Source organism: Heliconius melpomene, chromosome 17, assembly GCF_056956725.1.
Source record: "Heliconius melpomene rosina isolate 202511_hmr_F chromosome 17, ASM5695672v1, whole genome shotgun sequence".
NCBI classification, from domain to species: domain Eukaryota; kingdom Metazoa; phylum Arthropoda; class Insecta; order Lepidoptera; family Nymphalidae; genus Heliconius; species Heliconius melpomene.
The window spans coordinates 12,894,286-12,910,196 of NC_140405.1; the positions used below are offsets into that span (position 1 = coordinate 12,894,286).

The 15,911-nt window shown below is 36.5% G+C and overlaps 2 protein-coding genes across 2 annotated transcripts; one reads left to right on the forward strand and one right to left on the reverse strand.

Moving 5' to 3' along the window:
• Positions 1-7,311: 7,311 nt before the first annotated feature.
• Positions 7,312-12,044, reverse strand: LOC146530379 (uncharacterized). Its single transcript, XM_085200940.1, has 2 exons — positions 10,161-12,044; positions 7,312-9,956 (listed from the first exon to the last, which is right to left on the reverse strand). The coding sequence occupies exon 2, from the start codon at positions 9,283-9,285 to the stop codon at positions 8,104-8,106; it is 1,182 nt and encodes a 393-aa protein (XP_085057066.1). The 5' UTR covers positions 9,286-9,956; positions 10,161-12,044; the 3' UTR covers positions 7,312-8,103.
• Positions 11,184-15,138, forward strand: LOC146530380 (zinc finger BED domain-containing protein 4-like). The gene is made up of 2 exons (XM_085200943.1): positions 11,184-11,302; positions 11,473-15,138. The coding sequence occupies exons 1-2, from the start codon at positions 11,203-11,205 to the stop codon at positions 12,030-12,032; spliced, it is 660 nt and encodes a 219-aa protein (XP_085057069.1). The 5' UTR covers positions 11,184-11,202; the 3' UTR covers positions 12,033-15,138.
• Positions 15,139-15,911: the final 773 nt, after the last annotated feature.

The window sequence follows — 15,911 nt, forward strand, 5'->3', positions numbered from 1 at the left end:
AACTTTAGAAATTATTGATAAATTATATTACTGGTAGGTAGGCAAATAATAAAATAAATTAATACAGTAAAATTTTGATGCCAATTTACATTTTAATTATAATTTAATATTATTTAAAATTGATATAAACTTATAGTAGTGTGTATATACTTTTTATTTTTATTTATTATTATTTTATTTACAAAACCAATACAAATTACATTAGGACAATTATATTTTAATTTTTTCACCAAGAAAATCGCTTGAATGTCCTGACATTTGCACCTTGGATATCTTACTAGGATTCCCTGTGCGGAGATATCCAAGGATTGCTGTGCGGATCTATTATTGGATTTTAGTTATAACAAGTGCTTATAAGTTATATAAAATTAATATAAATTTTAAATGCAATAGGTATGATATAATATATATTAAAATAAAGTAAATATTAGTAAGTAGTAAAATAATACTGCAAAAATATATGTACATATTATTATATTTATTAATATGCTAAAGATATTAAAATATATCACCTTTTATTTTGTTTATTTTTTTTTGTTACTCTGTCACCTTCATAATATCTTCTATTTCATCATAGTCTAGCGTGTGTAACCATTCGTTTATTGTTTTCTTTGTTTTATAATAATTAAGTTTATGAAGGTTTAGCTTTTTATTGATTTTATTTGCAACGTACGGGCCTAAGAATGAAGAAAATCTTTTCTTAGTTAACGGTACTATGCCTAATGGGTTAATCCGTTTTTGGCTAGTTTTATTATTAGTAAGTTTCTTGTTTGATTTCCATTGATTTAGTAAAAATTGGAGCAGGAAAATTTTGCGAACCGAATGCACTCTACTATAATTATATAACTCGGTCGTAGGAAATCGGTAATTTTTAAAATGGATAATTTTTAAAATCATACGTTGAGCCTTTTCCACCATAAGTACTACTGTCTTTGATGCACGACCCCAAGAGGTAATACAATATCTAATTAACGATTCACAAAGAGCTTTATATATTATAGTTATAAAGTCAAAAGAACCCAAGTGTCGCGGGTCTTAAAAATCCGTGCTAACGCTCTAATTCGAGATGCTAAGACACTTGCGTAAGCATCCCACCTTAGATGCTGATGGACAATCACACCAAGATATTTAATTTGATATACTTTTTCAATTGTTTTACACTCACAACCATTATAATTGGGTAGATTAAAGTTTTGATATGAGTGCGATTGGATTTGGAAAGATGAGGTTGGTTGGGAGGATAATTTGGTGCTAAATGTAATGTATCTTGTTTTATTTAGGTTAAGCGTTAGTAAATTATTATCAAGCCAATTCATAATCCTACACAGACCGCGTTCTGTAATATCTTTAACACTCTCCCAACCGTCACCTTCAAATAAGAGCATGGTGTCATCTGCGTAAGTTATTATTTTACAATTTTGGATTTGCAAAGAACAAAGGTCATTTATGTATATACTAAAAAGAGATGGACCCAGTTTACTCCCCTGTGGAATACCGAAACGGAGACGTCTCTCACAGCTACTCTCAGAGCCTATTTTTACACGTTGTGATCTGTTACTAAGGTAGTCAGCAAATAATTTATGGCAGACACCTCTCATTCCCAGCTTGAATAGCTTGGCTAGAAGGATGGGAACATAGACAGTATCAAATGCCTTAGCCAAGTCGAGAAACAGTCCAATACACTTTTTACGATTGTCTAAGGCACCCACACACTATCAATTAGGTCGTTTAAAGCGTTTTCGGTAGACCTATTTGATCTGAAACCGTATTGATTTGACGAAAGCAGTTTGTTACCTTCCAAATAACTTTTTAAACGATCGTTAAGAATATGTCTGCAGCTAAGCTTCCAACTTGTCAAACAAAGTGAGACAATAACGGTACCAAAATGTGAGAAGGGACGTAGCTCACTATAAATATGAGTTTTGTGTAGTAAGATATGTGTGGGAATATAAGAAATTAAAAAACAAATACTCCTCTACTCTCCCTCTCCCGAAATTTTATAAATCATTTCGTTAGCACACTGACAGACGATAGCTCACGGCGGTTACACAGTTTAACGTTCGTATTCTTCTTCATTTTTAAAACAAAACTATTTTTTATATATATATATTCAGAATCCACTCGTTTTACTCTTTTTGCAACAATTTCCCAGTTTGTACCTTCTTTTCGCAACTACTGAGTCATGGTGAATAGGAATCTGGTGAAACCCTGATGCCATATCCAGAGATGAGAAATAATGAGCACCACTGAGCTGATCCATTTGTTCCTCAATACGAGGGAGGGGACAGTGTTCGGGTCGTGTATAGGAGTTAAGCTCCCGGTAATCAACACACATCCTCTCGGTGTTATCCTTTTTTTTTACCAAAAGAATTGGACTCGCGAACGGGGATGAGCTTTCATGAATTACACCCGCATCGAGAAGCTCTTGAACTTTTTCTCTAACTATTTGCTTTTCAATTGGTGCTAGTCTATATAGGCGTCGTTGAACGGTTTTATGTGGGTCTACTAAATCAATTTCTAACTCTCCTGTGTTCACGCGTTTACGGGGAATACCATCGACGAAACTGTTAGCATATTTGTTCAATAGTCTAATAAGGGCATCTCTATTATCAGCTGTCAAATCCATGTCTATCCGAGTAAAGTCTAGATGGGTAGCAATCGACTCGCAAACATTAACTGTTCCTCAAAACAAAAAATCACTCACAACGTTTTCTAAAATGTCCCTACCTATTATAACAGGGTCCGTAGAGTCCCGGTTGAGCCCTTGTAGCGAACGCACACGACCACTTCTCCCTAGACCTCAAAAACAAGTAAACTTGAACGGAAAAATTCATATCTCGAGTTTTACTGGTGCTAGAAAAGTGAAAGTGATACCAAAAGTTGCGCGAAAGTTCACCCTTTCAGACAGTATTAGTAAAGTGAATTTTGGTTAAGCGCGAGTGACAAAAAATATCAAAAAACTTTTAAATTTTAGTGAAAAAGGACATTTTTTAGTATTAAAAATTAAATTAAAAATAGTTATTGTTGGTTGGTAACACAGGGTTAGCTAGGGAAGTATCCCACTAAAATACGTGTTTTCTGTGAAAATCCGAGTGTGGGACGCGAAGTGAGCGGGGTTTTCCCAGGAAAACTCCCGAAATAATAATAGTGGTATTAAATAAAAGTGCGTGCGGCGCCGTTTTTTGAGCGGAACCTTTGCCTTTTTTATTTCTCCCCTTGGTGTGTCTAGTGACCCCCCACGACTCAAAATTTTCAGCGACAACCTGCAATTTTTTTTATATAAATAAATAGTTTAGCTTATATAGAACATTTGTGTAAATTTTCAGATTTTTAAGCCCAAGTTTTTGTTTCCCAATATACTTCCCTGTGGCATTCCACAGGGAAGTATATTGGGACTTAACTTAAGGAAACTTAACTTAAGGAAACTTTGGAAAAATTGTGTCTTTTGCTGATGACACCGTTTTGCTGGTAAAAGGAGAAATCTGGGAACAAGCCTTTTATAATGCTCAGGCACTTAAGGGATCGGCGTCATCTTGCTCAAACTAGTTATTCCCGGAATTAAATGGCCACAATTAAAAGATCTGTTCTTAGTTAGATTTGATACTGTTGGGAAAATTATAGCGATTACTCAATGGTGGTCCAAGGGAAGACGAGTGTTTATCTACGTATGTCGGGCGCAGCTTATTACACTTTTCAGAAATATTTAGAGGATAAACATGTATGAAAATAATGTCTATTGAATGTCATGCAGGATAGCTGTCAGCTAAGATTATTACCAAATTAATGATGTTATAAATGATAGCACGCCTTGGGAATGAAATGCTCGCTCCAGTCTGTTTCAAAGAAAAAGAGGATACCCGATTGGTGGGAAGACTACTCCGACTATGGAAGTGAAAAAGCCACTAATAGAATCATCACAGCGATGCTATGACAAGCAGGGTCACGTACCCAGTGATAGTTGTGGCAATAGTGTCTAAGGAAGTTGGTGTGCATATGAAGGTGATTACTCCAACTTGCTTCACGTGTGGTGAATGCGGCCACATCGCAATGCGCTGCATTAGTATGGATTCCAAGGCAAGCGATGAACTGGGTGAACGATGGGTGAATGTTTGCTCCATTCAAATAGCTATGGAACAGTTCTTAGATGAATCTGGTGAGAAGTTTTCATTTTCTTTCGGCTCTGTTGCCGAATGCTCTTTGATAAAGTCAACTCTGTCAAGATAGATAATAATAAGTCATGGCAAGATGCAGCTATTATGAGTAGGATAACCAGGGCAACTCCTTTAGAATTGTTAATAGTAAAGGTTTCTATGCCTCTAAACTTAATGTAATTAGCCACGGATGAATTTGATTCGAATCTTATTATCGAGCAATCGACACGAGCAAATGAAGCTAATGCTTCTTCTGAAAAGGTTTAGTTTGATAAACGTAAAGCAAAGTTAAAGAATTAAGTAGGGTATTATGTGCTGTAACCAAACCAAGCTTGACCCAAAATTTTAAAGACTCTTAAAAGAGCCCGTAAGCCCGTAGTAATTGACTTTCAATTCTAGTAGCACGTAGTAGTGCTGGAGATTGCAAGCAACAAAAATCAGAATGTGCCGATGACGGCCATGTTAAATAGTTACATACCCTTTTACCCTGTAGTAGCCTGTGTGGCTAAGACAAACAAACAAAGCTAAGACAAACAAAACAAACAAAAAAAAAACCAAAAAAAAAAATACTAGACTTTGTGGCAACGACTAGACTTTGGGGCAACGACTAGCCTTTGGGGCAACGACTAGCCTTTGTGGCAACGTCTAGCCCTTGTGGCAACGACTAGCCTGTGTGGCGACGAGTGGCCTGTGTGGCGACGAGTGGCCTGTGTGGCGACGAGTAGCCTGTGTGGCGACGAGTAGCCTGTGTGGCGACGAGTAGCCTGTGTGGCAGCAGCTGGCCTGTGTGGCAGCAGCTGGCCTGTGTGGCAATGACTAGCCTGTGTGGCAAGTACTAGCCTGTGTGGCAATGGCTGGCCTGTGTGGCAAAAACTAGCCTGTGTGGCAATGACTGGCCTGTGTGGCAATGACTGGCCTATGTGGTAATTACTAACCGTTGTGGCAATGACTTTAATGTGTGACTGTTAGCCTATGTGATATTGACTAACGGATGTGACATTTGTAAGATTGTTATGTGTGCCTTATACGAAACATTTCGTAGTATTTGTAATATATTTATAAAATTGTAATCACTATGAGTTCACTGTTACATCCACTAAGGGGAGATATTGTGTGGTCAGGAAGACCGAACGGGACGTATTACAAAGCACCATGTTTATTGTTGACAGATTGAACCTATGCACACGAGGACGTGTGACGATGCAGGACGGCCGTGACGGCGCGCTGCTATGTATTAGTTTTAGTTATAATTTCGCAATTATTACATTTCGATTTTAATTGATTTATGTAATGGATTATATTAGAAGAATATTTAAAATGGAGCGGGTAACCCCGAATAGCGTAGTAGGTGTAGCCACGAATAATAGCAGACGTCATTGGTTGACAGCTATGGCGTGAGATGTTCACCAATTAACCTATTGGCTCCTAATCTATTGTAATTTTGTTAATCTTGTGAGATTTATTGTAAAACTGTTATGTAAACGAGTAATAAGACATTGTAGAATATAAGTGTGACTTTTATTTAAACATCTCTGTTGCTACAACGCCCACAAATGAATAGTGAGAGCCAAGACCGCTATGAGGCCCCTTCTGATGCTTCTACATATATATATAGAAGCAATAATCTAATGATTATAGTTATCTAGTATTAAAAATATAAGTAACAAGTAACATGTACAGTAAATAATAATAGTAAGTTAAAATATAAGCAAGTAGAAATAAGAACTATAAAAACCTGTCGTTTAAAAACCACTCTTGTCAAATAAAGAAAACAAAAAACAGAAAATGGCTCTGGTTACGCCAGAAGATCAGTGTGTCTTTATTAAAAAAAAAAAGAAGGCCCGTAAGGCATGAATCTACTACATGAAATGTTAAGAGTTTTATAAAATTTCCAAGATAAACTTCACTCGAAATCTGTGGTGTACATTTTATTTCATCACCGCCAATGCCCGCAAGATATACGAGATCATTGCGCACAGTACCCGGGAACTTACTAGAATAGCTCTCTTTTATCAATGAGCAAGACGATCCGCTACCAAACAAAAATAAGACTGACTCACCCGATGACGTCCTCAAGGTACCCCTCGACAGCCGTTGTTCGCAGACATTGACCTCTTTCTTTGCAGTAAATCCACCACTTCTTCCCTTCTCTTTACAAATTGTAGTAGCCTTGTGTCGATCATGTATGATCGGGTCATAGTATTGCAATCTCGAGAAGCGTGTGGCTGATTCTATCACTAAGATCGCAATGACCCGTTCATATGAACGATGGCGGCCATCTTACACGACAACCAATCATGAACGATGAACGAATTCAAGCATTCGGTCATTTGAACGAATTCAAGCATTCGATCATTTGAACGAATTGGAACATTTCTGTCATTTGAACGAATCCAAGCATTTCGATCATTTGAACGAATTGGAACATTTCGATCATTTGAACGAATTGGAACATTTCTGTCATTTGAACGAATTCAAGCGTTTCGATCATTTGAACGAGATTCAATATTAGATCGATGATTGGCCGCTGTGGCTTCTCAATTTCGGTTGTTCGCGTTGTAATAGGGCGCCAGGAGAGTTTTTATTCCATATTTAACGGAATACGGAACTCTGCTAAAACCAGCCATGACTATTCCAGGGCTTTATTGAGCTGCTGGATTATTGAAAATCCACTGAGCATAAAGGGCGCTTCGATAGGCTACGACAACACAAACATATTAATTAATTAATTAACTTTTTAAAATATTTATATAACTTCTAAAATTGCATAATCAGTATGAGTAAAACTTACCCCTATCGCATTGATTCAAATAAAATACTAGAAATTAATATCAAAAATAAAAATAAAAATCAATATGTTTAAAGGCAGATTTGAACTCGGGTCGCGACTACGAAATCCGCAACGATGGCCGCTGCGCTGTCAGACTTTATAGACACCTGTTTAAATTTCCTATCTTATAATAATTCCTATTGAGTCATACGAGTGCGACAGAGATGAATGTCAATGTCAATGAGATGATGAAAACTGGAATAAACTATATCTTAATATTATAATTAGAGTCTATTTTTGCTGCACGTTTCAAAGTTAGTATATCTTACTTCTCAACTTATGCTTTTTTTAGTAATAGGTATAAATTATTATATAATTATTTTCAAATATCGTAAAAACGAATTTTTAGTTTTGAAGGATCATCAATACTATTGGGTGTTTTATTGAGTTTAACCTAAAATTGTTTTGTGAAAGTTGGTTAGTGAAAAGTGTAAGTTGTTTTGTTAAAGTTAGCTAATGAAAAATATAAAATTTAATTTTTTTTGACTTTATAAAGTCTACCATAATATTATATTTGTTTTAAACCTACATACAATTAATGTAAGATTTGTGAACCCTGCTTAGCGCATTTTATCACAGAATTAATAGTAATTACCTACCAAGTACCAATAGGTTTTTTTTGGTTAAAGTTTATATAGGTACGGGTACTTATTAATAATTTTGAAGTTATGCATGGACGCACTAATACATAAAGTACAAGGATATACGGAAAACATATTAGAGGAACACGGGGGAATTGGCACCACTAAAGAAAAAACTCCTATAATTTTGGACAAACATCACTTTTTAATATAGTTTTTGGTTTTTTTTACAGCGTAACTAATCAGGTTTATCTTATCAACACATAAATTAAAAAATAAACCAAACTAAGACATTTATACTCATTTTTGATCAAAATAACATTGGCTCCCATTGCCCAAGAGTACGGGGTAATTAGAACCAGAGAAAGGGGTAATGAGATCCACTGGGGCAATGGTAACCAGAGTGAGAATATGTAATAAAAATATATTCTTATAATATTTTAAGTATATGCTTATAACTTAAACTTATTCTTATGTGAAAAGTAATTATATTATCTTTAGAAACGTTCAAAATCAGTCTTATAAAATTAAAAACAATTACTTATTGTCTAGTACAAAAATCACAAACATAATCTTTGGCGGAATCGCTTCCTGAACATTGCGCGTGAGCCCATTCACCACAGGACCTGCATCTGTACCACATTTCGTTAGATTTTCCAGATTCACAACAAATCATACACATGTTGGAATCTTCATCAACGTAGTTACTACTATTGTCATCGCAGATATTCTGGTAATTTACAGATTCATCTGATGAGCTAGTATCATCTTTAAATAAGAATTTTTTACCTTTTTCATTTCCTTTGTTAGTATATTTTTTCTTAACTTCTTTAATATTTTTACCCTTTCCTTTCGGCGCTTTATTTTCTTTCATTAGACGTTTCTTTTTCTTTTCTTCCAGTACAGTTTTATTTGGAGTCGCTGTGATTATTTGCGAATGTTGTTTATGTGTTCGTTTTCGGGTCTCTCGAGAAGTTGATGGTTTAGGAGATATAACTGCGAGAACGGAATTCAGATTTTCATTTAATTCAGAGGAGACAAATGGAATATCTTCTTGGACGCATACAATATTATCTTGGATATTTTCAATATTATCCTTTTCAGGCGATTGAATTTCGTGGACAGACGGCATCACAGTACTTTGATTACGTTGATTGGTTTCATGAGGATCTACAGTGTCATCCACTACATTAGTGGAAGCAGTATTAACGACATAATAGTCCTCGTTGCTGAATATGTTAGTATTAATTGGGCTGATGCCAGTTGCGCGGAAACCACTTATGGCCTTATCCATTGAAGCTATTTTACTGTATGCTTTTTGAAACAAACTGGCAATGTCATATGGAGTGATTTTAATAAAATTTTTAGATTTAAGATATAAATCACATTCACGATTGTATGCTTTTTTTAGGGGACCGAAAAATGTCACATCTAAGGGCTGCAAACGATGGGAGGTGTGTGGCGGTATAGACAACATTGTAATGTTGTTGGCTTTGCAAAACTCATATGCTTCTAAAGTGGAGTGGCTGTTATGGTTGTCTAGAATAAGTAATATTTTGTTATCCCCACATGGTTTTACGAATGTCTTGAAATGTTGTAACCATTTAAAAAATAGACTTTCATTAGTCCATCCATTTTTTGAACAGTCATAAATTGCGCCTGGAGGACCATCTTTTTCTAGAAGAGGAGAATGACGTTGTCTAGGATATATGAACATGGGCATGGAACATGGGCACTCATTGCACAGACAGCAGTGACGGTTTTTCCTCTCTCCCAGGAAGTTACAGTACCAACTCGTTTCTGACCTGTTTTTGCCAAAACTTTTTTTGGTTCTTGAACTGTTGAGACTCCTGTCTCATCCATATTAAATATTTGATGTGCTTCATATTTATTTTTTAGCATTAGATCTTCAAGATTTTTGTAAAATAGTTCTACTTCTTCTTTGTTAAATCCCTTAATTCTATTAATACTTGTCGACTCAGGTTTGCGAACACTAATATTAGTATTTCTTCTCAAAAATCCTTCAAGCCAATCTGGTCCTGCACAGTTGCTCTCCTTGTTAAAATTATGAGGTATCTTTAATTGTTCGGCACACTCGTATGCTATTTTTCTGAATTTCATAGAGTCTAATCCATAAAAAAGATTCGTCATATGTATTAGATGATCAGCCAGAATTTGTTCTTGAGCAGGAGAAAATACTGGTTTTCTTCCGAGACGAGGATTTGTTTGTTCTGATCTGCAATACCTCTTTTGCAAAGTACTATACGGAATGTTAAACTCTTGGGATGCTTTATGCAGAGAAATTCCATCATCATTGACTCTCTTGATAGCACGATTTAGTACGTCTAAACTCCATTGACACTTCTCCGTAATTCTGTCCCGTTTTCGAGGCATCTGGAAAATAAACAAAAATAATGAAATGGGGTAATGAAAGCCATGTGACTCTAATAACCCCAAATACTCATTTTTTTAATTTTCATACAATTCACAAAATACATTTAGTTATTTACATAAATTCATATTTTTATCTAGTTTTATAATTATTAATCTACAAGTTAAAACAGACAAAACTTACAATACAATAATTTTAATACTTACAATTTGACTTTGAAGATCGTAAAATATTAGATCAACTGGCAGTAAAACCGACGTGCGGTTCGCTTACACACCAAAAGTCAACTGGCAACGATGTGACGAGTCACACGTACGCCTCCCGCGTCCTTCTATTTTACGTAAAAACAAAACAGGATCTAACTCGTTCGGATTCACGTAAACTAAAGTAGTTCTCATTACCCCGTGGCTCCGATTCCCCTGTGTTCCCCTAAGTGAAAGGGATTGCATTTTACTTATTATTGTAAATAGATTTAATTATAAACGAATCCAACTATTTGTCGCATCGCTAAAAGCTTATACATTGCTTTTATATACTAATTTCATCATTCTGTATTTCGGTAACTGGCTTGATAACAGATCACATTTCGGGGGACAGCGTACATGTCAGCTAGAATAACTAATATAATGAAACATCCCAAAAATTGCGACAAATTCTGCTGTTCTTTAGGTACTTTCAGTATATAACTTGAACCAGACAAAATCTAGGAAGCAATTAAAATAAATCAGCTTCACGCTGTATCCCGCACACAGCAGGCAAAGGGAACCTAGTGTTAAGACACTCCTTTTCCCACTTTCTGCCGAATTCCCGAGGCATTGTGTGTTGAGTGACAGAGCTCAACGCCGCGCTTTGCCTCGACACCAGAGCGAAGAAATGGAAATATAAACGTAAATAAATATTTCACTTCTTCGAGTGGGGATCGAACCCACAACCGTCGCGTTACAGTCATACCCTCGTGCTGCTGCGCCACGACGGTTTGTTTTTTTTTAGGGTTCCGTACATAAGAAACATAGAATTCTTATAAGATCTTTAATTTTTAACTATATAACTTTCTTATGCGTCTGTCAATCTTCCTGCCTGCCTCTCTGCCTGTTTGTTCGCTATTTCAGAGTAAAATTACAATGAGCATTTTTAATAACAAGAAAGATGATCTCTTATCAGTTAAGCGTACTGTTTTTCCGTATAACTTTGTACAATAAGCTATTGAATACAGGTGTTGGTGAATAACATAGATTAACGAAGCATACAATGTCGACTAAAAAACGTAGTGAAGTTTGGATGCATTTTACGCTTGTGGGCGACAATAAGGCTAAATGTGCTTATTGCTTAAATACGTTAAATTTTGTTGGTGGTGATGAATTTATTAATTAAAAGATCAAAGAAATTTATAACGTAGTTTAATAATTGACGAGATTCCACAGAGCACAGATTATATCAAAAGTTAGTACAAAAGTGAGGTGACACCTTCTGCCATAGTGTTGTATCAATCGGTAAAGTCAAATTTTAATATTTCAACAGGTGGTGCCACGAGTAATCTATTACGTCATTTAAAACTTAAGCATCCTACAGTGATTACCAAAAATACCGTGACTCGAACAGTTGTTGGAGTCACAAAAAAAGAGCCGACTACAATTTCTCCCCCAAAAAAGAAACAACATATTTCCCCGTGTACAACTGCACCTGTACCAAGTACCTCAGCTACGACAATCAAGCAAAGTGATATAAGTAACTTTGTAATAGATAAAAATCTAATTTCCATGAATAGGGCAAAATCCTTAAACGAACAATTAATGACGCTCCTCGTTAAAGCATATTTACCTTTTAATTTAGTAGAGTATCCGGAATTTAAAAAAAATATTTTCATGCTTAATCCAAATTATGCACTGCCCTCGCGAAAAACTATCTCAGCAAACTATATCCCACAGCTTTACACTGACACAAAAGATAAAGTGTTTACAAAGTTACAAGAAGCGGTAGCCGTTTGTTTAACTACAGATGGTTGGACTTCCATTACCAACCAAAGTTATATAGCAATAACGGCCCATTTCATTGATAGTGCTGCAGAGCTGCAGTCATAATTGATTGGCTGTTTTCCTTATAACGAAAGACATACAGCTCAAAATACTGCTGCCTTTATGATGGAGGAAATAACAATATGGAACCTTCAAAATAAAGTGTCAGCCATCATAACAGATAATGCAGCAAATATAGTAGCTGCGGTTAGGTGCACTAACTGGCGTCACTTTCCTTGTTTTGCACATACCCTAAATTTGGTAGTACAAGGAAGTTTGCAGTGCATCAGTAAGCAAGTCGAGAAAGTGAAGGCTGTAGTTGAATTTTTAAAAGGAGTGCTTCTGCGTTGGCTAAATTAAACGAAATGCAGAGTCAATTAAATATTCCACAGTTAAAGCTCAAGCAAGACTGTCCCACCAGATGGAATTCGACGTATGACATGTTACAAAGAATGGACGCTGTGAAGGACGCTGTAGTGAGCACGCTGGCCATAATAAACCCGAGCATTAATAAAATTAACGCCGATGACTGGATCACAATCAAATATGCGCTTAATATTTTGAAATTTTTTGACGAAATAACGAAAGAAGTAAGTGCCGAACAATATCTGAGTTTTTCTAAAATCATGTTGTTAGTGAAAGTAATGACTGACCACATCAGTTCACATTTTACAAGTGCAGCTGACGAAATACCACATATAATTATTAATCCAACTGCAAAATGACATAGCCGACAGGTTTAAAGACGTATATTTTATGGAGCTGACTACCCAAGCTAGATCCAAGAATTAAAAAATATGGATTTCCTAATGAAGCTAGGTTTGAAAATACATTAAAAACCATTCGGCAAAAAATTACCTCATATCCAGGAGCCAGAACCATCCAGGAGTCAGAACCATTAATTTCTTAAAAAATAACTAACCATCCTCAACCCTGTAGTTCATCTTTAATTTGGGATTCTTTCGACGAGAAGGTTAAACAGCATCTCGAAGTTAGAAGCTCATCAGCTGCCGCCATTATAGAGATCGATAAATATCTAAATGAGCCGTTACTGAACCGGACCGAAAATCCATTGAAATGGTGGCAGGAAAGGAAGCATATATACCCTCGTCTCTTCACTCTAATGGAACAGAGGCTGTGTAATACAGCAACCTCTGTCCCCTGTGAACGGATATTTTCAAAAGCTGGCAATACGATTGCTGAACATCGTAGCCGGCTCAAGCCGGAAAAGGCAGCACAGCTCATTTTTTTAAACCATAATTTAAAAAAATAATTTTAAATATATATATATTATAATATATATATATATTTTAATTTATATAAAAATAAATTAAATATATATATATATATACATATATATTATATTTATTTAAAATTATTTTTTTAAATTATGGTTCAAATAACTTAAAAAAATAATATATACACAATCAAATATGACTGCAGCTCTGCAGCTCTATCAATTTAATGGGCCGTTATTGCTATATCACTTTTGCTTCTTGTAACTTTGTAAGAACGGAACACTAGTGTTACACATAGAAGGAAAATCGATCGACACTTCCTAAGAACTAAAAACTTTGGAACTTAGCATCCTATATACATAAATCCCTTACTTCACGAGTCAACAGGAAGAAAGTACGTAACGGATTTAGAGAAGATTCAAAATAAACTACGTTTTATTGCCCCTGATAGTAAAATTGTAGCTTTGGTTCCCTCTCGGGGGAAAGACATATTAAATATTTTTATTTTCGCTCTGGTAGCGTGTCAAAGGGCAGCGTTGAGTCGCGTTACTCAACACAATGCCTCAAGAACTTGGCAAAAAATGGGGAACGGAACTCTTAACACTAGGTTTCCTCTACCTACCCTGCTATGTACGGGGTACAGCGAGATTAAAGCTAAAACAATATTACCAAGGTAGAGTGTAGTAGAAAATAATATTCTAAATTTCATACATTGCCAGCTCTATAATTCAGGTATAGATAGAATACCTGTATTATACAGATTGCCGATTGATTATAGATAGAAATCTGACCGGCTTGCGTGCACGGCGAAAATCACCTGGGGACTTAATTCGGAGATCATAAGAACGATCTACACAACGGTTATAGAACCAATCATAGCCTATTGTGCGAGTGCGTGGAGTGAATCTACTGAACTACGCATGATACTGCATGCAGCACCTAAATACGCTGCAGAGAGGGTTCGCTCAAAAGATCTGCAGGTCTTACCGCACGGTCTCCTACACGTCAGCTCAAATTCTGTCAGGCCTGCTTCCTCTGGACATCAGAATACAAGAGCAGGCCCTAATCCACCGCACAAAAAAAGGTTAAATCTCAAATTACCTTCCTCTAAACTCTAGTCTTGAAACCAACGTGAATTTAGCCAAACTGCAGCACCCAGAATTCCAAGAGGCATAAAGTATGAAAAAACCGAAGAAGAAACAGCGGAGCTCCTCAACAGCCACCAGCGAGACGGTCCAGAAATTTATACGGATGGCAGCAAAATCAACAACAGAGTGGGAGTTGCATTCTCCTGGTGGGAGGGAGGAATGGAAATCAGATCTCAAATGTTCACCCTACACCCCTCATGCACTGTATACCAAGCTGAACTCTACGCAAGCTCATACGCCATATCCTCAGTGACTCAAGATCTTCACTAGACTTGCTGGGGAACCCAAAGACCACCCACCCCATAGCAAGAGCGATACAGCAATATATACAGCGCATGAAAGAACAAGGAAGAAATATAAAGTTAGTTTGACTCCGAGAGCATATAGGAACAGCCGGCAACGAGAGGGCAGAAGCATCTAGTCTAGCATTGCGGCTTCTTTGGCAACTTGCCAAAGAAGCCGCAATGCTAGACCGTCCATATGACTACGCAAGAACACCAGTGGCCTATCTCAAGACCAAAGTCCGAGAGGAATCTATCAAAAGATGGCAGGACAGATACTCTACCTCTAGCACGGGCAATACCACTAGAGAATTCCTTCCATACTAGCTACAGCCTAGCTTATTTAGCCTATGAACCGGGAGTTGTTTCAAATCCATAAATCCAATTTTCTATTTTTTTACAATTTCTATATATATATAAATAAAGTATAAAAAAAATTACATTAAACAAAATATGTCACTTTCACTTACCTTAACTAGCGTTCCCTCTGGCTGCCGGGGCCTTACTGGTTTAGTGTCGATTTATTATTCACCGATCGCATTCGCGACAACAAAGTATCAAATGACATTAGCAACATTTAGCGAAAACTAATTGAACACCAAGTGTCTTTGCAAGTGACGTGTATTTATTTATAGATTCTATATGTTGCCATAAGTCTAAAGCAAACTTTTCTGTATAATGCCATTTTTGTTTTCAATGTGCGATATATACTCACTTTTGCTAGTAGTAAAATAAAAGTAAGCTAATATTATAATTAGAATAGCAACAATCTGCTTATATTCAGAACAGAAAAAAATATCATCGTGCCTTTGTATAAAGGCAAAGGTTCACAGATAGACTGCGCAAGCCATACGCTTTCAGTTTGATTAGCTTAGGTAGTAAAGTGTATGCTAAAATTTTAGCGAGATGAATGCAAGAGAATTCTGAAAGGCTGTTGTGGGAGGCCCAAGGGGGCTTTAGACCTGGAAGAGGGTGCATGGATCAGTTCTTTTCCTTCCGCATGATCACGGAAAAATTTTTGGCTGTTAACCAAAAAGTTTTCTATGCTTTTGTGGACTTGAAACAGGCGTTTGACAGAGTTGTAAGAGCAAAATTATGGGAGATACTACCCCGGTACAATGCGAACGGACCCTTGCTGCAGGCTGTAAAGCCTGCGTGCTAGTAGGAGCTGGCATGTCGCCTTGGTTTGACACCTAATCGGGTGTTAAACAAGGTTGCTAAGCATTAAGCGCATTGAGAGCATTGGAATGCTATGACGCTTCACGCTGAAGGTTTAGC

Excerpts from the sequence above, each read along its gene's own strand:
- LOC146530379 (XM_085200940.1), bottom strand. The coding sequence starts at position 9,285 with ATGCCCATGTTCATATATCCTAGACAACGTCATTCTCCTCTTCTAGAA.
- LOC146530380 (XM_085200943.1), top strand. The coding sequence starts at position 11,203 with ATGTCGACTAAAAAACGTAGTGAAGTTTGGATGCATTTTACGCTTGTG. Across the intron at positions 11,303-11,472 it reads AAATACGTTAAATTTTGTTG|GTGGTGCCACGAGTAATCTA; the intron begins GTGGTGATGAAT and ends ATATTTCAACAG.